Source organism: Vicugna pacos, chromosome 28 (genome assembly GCF_048564905.1).
Source record: "Vicugna pacos chromosome 28, VicPac4, whole genome shotgun sequence".
Classification (NCBI taxonomy): domain Eukaryota; kingdom Metazoa; phylum Chordata; class Mammalia; order Artiodactyla; family Camelidae; genus Vicugna; species Vicugna pacos.
The window spans coordinates 12,740,146-12,749,124 of record NC_133014.1 but is presented as its reverse complement, the minus strand read 5'-3'; the positions used below and the strand labels follow the sequence as shown (position 1 = coordinate 12,749,124).

Below are 8,979 nucleotides of genomic sequence, written 5' to 3'. Positions count from 1 at the left end.
GTTCCATCCAGAAATGAAACACCTGAGGACAAAGGTGGAACTAAAGTTATAGGCTTTCTTAAAGCCAGCAAAAAAAGAAAAAAAAGTTTGACTTTGGGGACATTTCTGTTATCTGTGCTAATTAATTTCTGGTTGCCAAAATACATGTGTCAGGCATTTTTATGTTACAAACAAGAGGGAGCTCGCTTCAGTGACTGCAGGAGACCGCAGTCAATGTTCCCTCCCAGCGTCCACTCCCTTCCTTCTGCCTCAGTGCCAAGCCTTTGGGGGGCCTGTCCCTCCCTCATTTCAGCCGTCTGCAGGGACATCCCTGCCTGTTGCCAACCAACCAGTGTGTCCCATTGACTTGGCGCAGTGATGGGCTGAGTGATGGGTACGCAGCCCAGTTTGAACCTCACTGCTGTGAGATGTTTGCCATGACTTCAGGGAAGAAGGGCTTCTTCTGGCCACCAAGAGAGCTACTGGGGAGCCCCACTCCCTGCCTGGGCAGTGCACAGGACACCCCAGAAGGCAGCGGACAGGCAGAGAGAGACGTCAGATCCTGGTGACACGATCTGAGCCTCTGAATCCAGCTTTGCCTACAGCTACTTGCTCTATTTCTGGACTTCCCAATCACACGAACCAAAAATTTCCTTTCTTGTATGAGTCAATTTGAGTCAAGTTCTCTCTTGTTTGTAACATAAAAATGCCTGACACGATGGCAGGGACTTCTTTGGTTGCTGCATCTGGGCAGGGTGGGCGCCGTAGCAGCGATGCCCTCCAGCAAAGCCCCGCTCAGCTTAGGAAGTTCTAGTTCTGGGTGGGAGGGTGGGGGCCGACAGGATGTGTGAGAGCGCTGAGGTACCACTCCTCCCCCCACTTCTCCACAGACTGGTGTTGGTGTTTGTGGTGAGCCCTGAGACATGGGGAGGTGGCCAGCAAGAGGAGGACCTGGCAAGGTCAAACTGCCGGGTTCCCAGACTCCATAAAACGGGGTGTTGAGGGGGCCTTGGCAGCTGCCCCACCATGACCTCCTGGGTGCTCCTGGTCCTTGTCTCGGTGCTCCTGGGTGCCCCAGGTAAGGATGTGCCCCTCGGGCATGATGCTGACGGCTCCTGCTCCCAGCCCGGCTTTCTGGGGCCTGGTGCACCCCTAGCATGAACACCCTGGGCCCCCCAGGTCCCCCAGCCCCTCACCAGCCTGCTCACCATCCTCGTGGAGGCTGCGCTTTTCCCTCGGGGTCGCGTTCAGCCGAGCCTGTCAGTGACCTGGCCGAAGGGGAGGGATGGCCAGTGGGAAGGAAGCGAGTCCCGGCCTGGGTTCTGGTCCCAACTCTGCTGTCACGCTGTGTGGCCTGGGCCCTGCCCTTCCCTTCCTGGGCCTCTGGCTCTTCATCTGTGTTGTGATGGTCACCCACCCTCGTTGGTGACTCTGATGTTTCTTCTGGCCCACACTGGCTGGGGTGATGACAGGGTTGTCAGCCAGTGGGGACCCCTCACTGTTCCAGACTCACTTCCTAGTCCCCACATGCCTCCTCTCTCCCAGGGTCTGCCTTCACTGTGAGCTCCAAGGGCTTAGATATGAGTAAGGACCCTTCTCGAAAGGAGAGAGGGCTGGGCTGGGCCATCTGACATGAGTCTTTATGGAAGGAAAGAGAAAAAGGAAATCTCTTGAAAGAAGACGAGGGAAGCTTCCTTTTACACCAACCCCCCAAGTCTGCGTGTGTGTGAGAGAGAGAACGGACACAGAGAGACAGAGACAGAGAGAGCGAAACAGAGAGGGGGTGCAAGGGTGGTGTTTGGGAGATACTTTTGGACTCGAGAGGTTTATTTTCCCCTCTGACAGTGGGTCAGAGCAGCCCTAGGGCAGAGTGGGGCAGGAGGCCTCCTGGACTCCTCCCAGGCCCCATCCCTGTCCCGGCCCCTGGTACCTCCTGGGCCGTCTGCCAGCCAGAAGAACTGACTGTCCCCTCCTTCCACCTGTGGAGAGATGCTGGTCTCATTTCTTCCCCAGGTCTGGCCTTTTCTGGTCTGATCCCTGAGGATTCTGATGGAGCAACAGCCCACCTGTGTGATGGAGAGCCCCTCTTCCAGGGCCTGGCCCCACAGGACCCCCGGGTACCTGGCTGGCTGCCTGCTCACCCGCCACAGTCGCTCACCTTCCTCTCCTCCCTGGGCAGCGCCGGGGTGCGGCGGGGGCTGGAGATCTCTGCTGGTCAGGGGGAGGGGAGGCAGGGCTGGGAGCTGGAGATGCTGGGGGGTTGAGTGGGGGCTACGTTAGTCTGGCTGGCCTTCCCCAAGGGCATCCTCAGTGGGCTGCTCAGAGAACAGAAGGGGACAGATGATGGGCTGGGAAAGGGGGTGGGGGCGGTTCTGGGGTCTCTCAGCAGCCCCACTCCTAAACTAGCCGGAAGGTGGGCAGGGGCCAGAAAGCTCATAGATGATCCTGCAGCCTTGAAAGCACCCCAGGTTGGGATGCCTGAGATACCACCTTGGGGGGCTTCCTTTCCTGACAGGGTGACCTGCAGCCCAGAGGAGAGGGGTTGGGCTTCATCTGTTACTCTTGTCAGATGATAATCCAGAAGGTGGAGGACCTGGTGGGAAAGCAGCCCACCCAGGTGAGGTTGAGGGCTTGTGGAGCCTCCTGCCCGCTGGCGGGTGGGGTGGGCAGAAGCCCGGGGGACCCAGCACACCGTCCCGGAGCAGGGGCCGTGCGGAGGGCTGACCTGCGGCTGGGCCCGAGCAGCTTGGAGGCCGGGAGTGGGGCCCGGCTCTGTCTCTCCCATCTCTGCTCCCGTGGCCCCAGGGCACCAACTCCTCGCACCCAGAACGCCCATCCCCAGACCTGCCCGGGGCCCAGAGCTGCTGGGGCCTGTGGAGCAGGGAGCTGGGCAGGGCTCGCCTGACGCCCGTGTCCCTCTGTGGCGCTGCCACTCCAGGACACCATCGCCCAGGCTGCGTCCCAGGCGTGCCAGAAGTTGAAACGGCTGCTGCGAGGCCTGTGCAAGAAGATCATGAAGCTCTTTCTTAACCGCATCTCCAAGGACATCATTGCTGGGAAGAAACCCCGAGAAATCTGTGTGGACCTCAAGAAATGCAAACCCAAGGCAGGTGGGTGCAGAGGTGACCGCAGGGACATTCCCTGACAGCCTCCCCGTGCGTGTGGGACAGGGTTTGAAAACATAAAAGTCGGAGAGAACTTCAGAAGCCGCTTACACGTGCCCCGCCAAGCTTCTTTGCAATGACACATCACTCTTCACACTCCCAGCTTGGGAAAGTGTGGAGCAGCGGGGCAGGTGGGTTTTAGCTGGAAACGTTTAAGAAGAACTCCTATGAGCATGAGGCTTCTCCATTTCCAGGCAGTCCTGGGCTAAGATCAGGCCCCGGTTTCTCCTCCGCTGTGTGACCTTGGGCAAGTAACTTTAAAATGTATAGTTGGTTTACAATGTTGTGTTAGTTTTGAGTGCAAGCAAAATGATTCAATTATATATATACACACATATATACACATATATATGTGTATATATATATATATAATTATAATATACACACACACACACATATATTCTTTTCCATTATAGGTTATCACCAGATACGTAATGTAGTTCCCTGTCCTTGTTGTTTATGTACTTTATATATAGTAGTGTGTACACGTTAATCCCAAACTCCCAATACATCCTTCCCCATGACCCTTTCCCCTTTGGTAACCATAGTTTGTTTTCTATGTCTGTGAGTCTATTTCTGGTTTGTAAATAAGTTCTTTCATGTCATTTTTTTTAGAGGCCACATATAAGTGATACCATATGATATTTGTCTTTTTTTTGTCTGACTTACTTCACTTGGTATGATAATCTCTAGGTCCATCCATGTTGCTGCACATGGCATTACTTCATTCTTTTTATGGCTGAGTAATATTCCATAGTGTATATATACATTGCAGCTTCTTTCTTCATTCATCTGTCCATGGACATGCATGTTGCTTCCATGCCTTGGCTGTTGTAAATAATCCTGCTATGAACACTGGGGTGCATGTATCTTTTCAAGTTATAGTTTTATCCAGATATATGCTCAGAAGTGGGACCGCTGTATCATACAGTAATTCTAGTTTTTTTGTGGAACCTTCATAGTGTTCTCCACAGTGGCTGTGCCAATTTACATTGCCACCAGCAGTGTAGGAGCGCTCCCTTTTCTCCACACCCTCTCCAGCATTTATCACTTGTGGACTTTTTAATGGTGGCCATTGTGACCGGTGTGACATTTGGGCAAATAAGTTCTCTGAGCTTCAATTCCCTCATCTGTGAAAGGGGATAATAATTCTTATTTCTGAGGTTAAAATGAGGATTGAATGAGACCATCATATATAAAGAGGCTGACACCAAGGAAATGGCCTCAGACTGAAATATTCAAGAGACACCAGAGTCCTGATCACACTCCAATCCCCAGCCCCAGCACAGGTCCCTGGGGTTGGGAGCTGAGGCCACATCCTTCTCCGTGACACTAGGGGCCTTGGAGCCAGGCTGGGGAACCCTGCCGGGCAGAGAGGGCCCTGCTGGCCCCATCCTCTTGGGCTGCCCAGGCTGTGCCTGCGGCTGCAGGAGGAGGTGGGGCTGGAAGGGGCCCCGTGATGGGCTCTGGCAGTTCATCCAGTCCTCACTGATGCTTTGGGACTTGATACTGGTAGATCTGGGATCACCCCTCAGTGTCAGGTCCCCACCATTTCCTGTCATTGGAGCCTGTGGTTTTTATCTTCAAAGCCTGCACAGGCTCCTGACTGGCTTCCAGGATGTGACTCTGGGTACGTACAGCAGGGACAGGTGGGTCTGAATCCCAGCTGGCCCAGGAGACCCCACCCACCTGCCCACAGCTGGCTCTTCTCTCCACACCAGGTCTCATCTGAGCCTCCGGGTCCCCTGACCCCATCCTGGAGGAGAAGCACAGAAACTCCAGCAACCTTAGCCGGCGCCTTCCTTCCTAAATCCAGAGTCTACCCTCAAGTTCCTCTTACCTAACTGCTTCCACCGCCTTCCCCTCTCCAGAGAATAAAGTGGCATGCACAATTTTTGCTGCAGCTTCTTTTCCTTTGGTGGGTTTGTGGGGAGGGGCATGCTCGGGTGATTCATGGATTCATTCAATAAATGCTTGCTGTCTGTCCACTCACAGTTCTAGATGCTAGGGAGTTAGTGGTTAACAAGACAGCCTTAGCAGCTCTCACACATACAGTCATGCAATTACTCTACCACGTGTCACTCCAAGAGGCTGGGGTACACCGTGAATACACCCCCGGAAACTCTCAGACCAGCCAGGGAGACCAACAGGTTATGGTTAGAGTTCTTTTGGTCATAAGGAACAGATACTTAGCCTGTTACTTTTCTCAGCAGGCAGCCTTCTTTTGCTGTTTTGGGGAGTGTATTGCTTAGGATACTTGGGTTGCAAGCAACAGAAGTCTTCGCTCACCCTGGCTTAAATAAAAAAGGTAATTTATTGGCTCAAATGAGTAACCAGTCCACAGATAGCTTGAGGCACAGAATGATCCATAAATCAGTGGTGTCCCCAGAGCTCCAGTCCAGTTTCCCTACCATTCTCTCAGTTCTTCCCACCTGTGTAGGCTGAACTTGACCTCAGCCTAGCTTCCTTCTTGGCAGCAGAAATGGCTGCATCAGGTCCCAACTGTATATCCTGACAGTGTGTCATCAGGAGAGAGGAAGAGAGTTCTTTGGCAGCCTCTTGGAAGAGAAGCTCCCTTGGAACAGGAAGGAATCTCCTTTCCCAGAAACCCCATCAGTTTTCCCCAGTTTTCATACTCGAATGGGTCAGATGCTCATCTCGAAACAATCACTGTGTCGAGGGGCCTGGGATACCCTGACTAGCATAAGGCAAGTCAAGGTACATCCCTGAGGCTGAGGTGGGGTCCATCCTAACCTAATCGCTTGGCCGAGAATGGGCAGGAAAATCTGGGAAGACATTGTGGCTGGAAGAGGGGAAAAGAGCTGCCGGCCATCACTAAGGAGCCATGGTGCATCAGTCGGGGTTCAATCAGAAAAGCAGTTGAAAGGGACTCCCAGTGGGGAAATCTGGGGCAATCTGAGTGTCAAAATAGACAAGGATGATAATAGACTATAACCCACTGAGTAAGTTAGAATCCATGAATTCATATAAATGATAAATTAATAAATGAGGGAAAATGGAAGGTGTTACCTTCGGCAGAATGCCACCTGATAAATGTAGACATGGTCACAAAGTCTGTCCCCACAAAACACCTGCTGATTGATGTTAATTACTACATTCCATTATTAGTCAACAATGAAGAAACGTGGCAGACGGGGCATGCCAGTTAACGTCACTACTAATGGGACAAGTCAACGTCATGGGCCTCGTGATGTCACGCCTGAGAGGGACACGTTTCTGTTGTTTCTGCCAAAAAGCATAAATCACGAGGAAACAGCAGACAAACCCAAACTGACACTTTACACAGGAGCTGGCCTGTGCCCTTCAAACACGTCCAGCTTAGATCAGCTTATCTCTTAAGTCTCCTCTGATCTGGAGCAGTTTTTCGATTTTGCTTGTCTTTTTCACTATTCATTTCTTTGAGTTATTTCCTTAGCAGTTGTTCTAAGGGTTACCCTGCACATCAAAACTCATCAGAAACAGCTTCAGACTTTATGGGCTTAACTCTGATGAGATTTAGAAATGCCCCTCCTATATCGCTCTGTTCTATTTTTACCCCTTTTGTGGTACTATTGTTACACATGTTACACGTATAAATGATGCAGACCTCAAAATACATTATAGCAATGATTACTTTATATAATTTATGTCTTTCAAAGAATCTGAGAGGAGAAAAAGAGCACGTGTATATATATATATATTTGTAGCTTTTGGTATATTCATCTCCTCACATCATTTTTGGTATTCTCAGTCTGTTACTGCGGATTCGAGTTACCATTGAGTCATTTCCTTAGTCACAGCTTTGTTTCCATCTTCCTCGTCTGTGTTATTGTCAAATACGTTACAGTTCTATACATTATTAGCCTCCGAACACATTACTTCCATGCTGTGTTATACAATTTCTTTTAAGAGAATAAAGGAGGAAAAGGATGTGCATTTATACTACCTTATAATCACATAATTATCTTGACTTGTTCTTCATGTCCGTGGTCACTTGCTTTCAGTCTGAAGAGTACCCTTCAGTATTTCTTAACAAGGCAGGTGTGCTAGCAACAAATCTTCTCAGTTTTTGTTTATCTGGGAATGTCTTTATTTTGCCTTCATTGTTGAAAGAGGGTTTTCCTGGATCTAGGGTTTCTGGCTGACAGCTGTTTTCTTTGAGCACTTCGAATACATTATCCCGTTGCCGTCTGGTCTCTACTGTTTCTCATGAGAAGTCAGCTGTGAATACCGTTGGGGTTCCCCTGTAAGTGATGAGTTGCTTTGCTGCTTTTAAGATCTCCATTTTTTTGGCTTTCAGCATTTTTACTATAATGTATCTATCTGTAGAGCTCTTTGTATTTATCTTAAGTTGAGCTTCCTAGATGTGTGGATTGTTTTTCAATAAATTTTGGGAAGTCTTCAGCTATTTGACTTCAAAAAATTTTTTCGGCTATCCCCCTCTCTTCTTCTGGTACTTGTATTATGTACATGGTAGCGCATTTTTGGTGTTCCACCATTCTCTAAAGCTTTGTTTATTTTTCTTTATTCTATTTTCTCTTTGTTCTGTGGATTGCATAAGCTTTGTTGACCTCTCTTCAAAATTTGCTAATTCTTTCCTCCGCTAATTCAAATTTACTGCTGAGGCTCTAGTGAATTTTTCATTTCACTTACTGTCTTTTTCCAGAATCTCTATTTTGAGTCTTTTTTTTTAAAAATAATTCTCTGCATTAATATTGCTATTTGATGAGACATTGTCATCACACTTTCCTTTTTTTCTTCAATCACGGTTTTCTTTAGTTTTTGAACATCTTTATAATGGCTACTTTGAAGTGTTTTTAAAATCTGATATCTAGTGGGGAGTATAGTTCAGTGGTCCTGGGTTCGATCCCCAGTACTTCCGTTAAATAAATAAATAAATAAAAATAAGCCTAATTGCTTTCCCCCCAAAATAAAAAATTAAAAAAATTTAATAAAAAAAAATTGGTATCTGGTTGCTTTCCACCAGCTGTTTGTGTTTTCTGGGTGCCCCCCCCACCCCAACCCTGGTATGGGTCATTCTTCCCTATTTGTTTGTGTCTTGTAATTTTTTTTGTTGGAAACTGGGTATCTTAGATGATAACTTGTAGCAAGTCTGGCTCCTTCCTCCCCTCTCCTTCCCAGGCAAACTATCGTTATTTGCTTGTTTTCTTGTTTAGTGACTGGCTGGAATATTTTAGTGAAGTCACACCACCCCCCATAGTGTGAAGCCCCAGATGTTGCACCTAGGGGTGGGGTGGGGTGGGGTGGGGTGCAGGCTTGAGCATGCCCACAGCTCAAGTGATGACAATGGTTTTGGCACGCTCTCTTTGACCGTCTCTTTCTCTAACAACACGCAATTGTGAATCTCCACAAATTCCAGGCTGATTGCTCTATAGTCTTCAGCAATGCCCCAGGGGATAAATTGCTTTACAGTGAAGTCCAAATCAAAACTTTTTAGGAATGGTACCTGTGGTCAGTGTTTGAGATTTGTTCTGGCCCAGGGAGATCTCTTCAAAGCTGTCTTTTTCTCTGTTTTCTCTCCTGCAAATTAGCCAGCTTACAGTTTAGCCGTATGTCTCCAATGACTTGATCAACGTCTTTCACCACAACTTCTACTGTTTTTGAGAGCACGGTGAAGCTTCAGTCTCTCCACACTCTGCTGCAAATGAAGTCAGTTCTTTAGGGAGGAGTCTGGAACTCTCTGCTTAGGGTCTGCTTCTCCCTAGTGGGGGAAATCTCTGAGCCAAGGCTCTGTTGCTGGGGGTGGGGACAAAGATGGGCTTCTCTCCGAGTGACACCCCCACTCTGGGAGCTGAGTGCTCGGTGGAGGGGGGAG

General features: G+C 49.1%; 1 protein-coding gene across 2 annotated transcripts; it reads left to right on the top strand.

Annotated features, from left to right (window-relative positions):
• Nucleotides 1-946: 946 nt before the first annotated feature.
• GNLY (granulysin) lies at nucleotides 947-4,992 on the top strand. 2 transcript variants are annotated; one of them, XM_015238746.3, is made up of 5 exons: nucleotides 947-1,057; nucleotides 1,993-2,096; nucleotides 2,495-2,596; nucleotides 2,918-3,089; nucleotides 4,865-4,992. In XM_015238746.3, the coding sequence occupies exons 1-5, from the start codon at nucleotides 1,006-1,008 to the stop codon at nucleotides 4,873-4,875; spliced, it is 441 nt and encodes a 146-aa protein (XP_015094232.2). In that variant the 5' UTR covers nucleotides 947-1,005; the 3' UTR covers nucleotides 4,876-4,992. The 2 variants fall into 2 exon arrangements, with proteins under 2 accessions (XP_015094232.2, XP_072807736.1); XM_072951635.1 differs by having other exon boundaries at nucleotides 1,993-2,165.
• The last annotated feature ends 3,987 nt before the right edge of the window (nucleotides 4,993-8,979 follow it).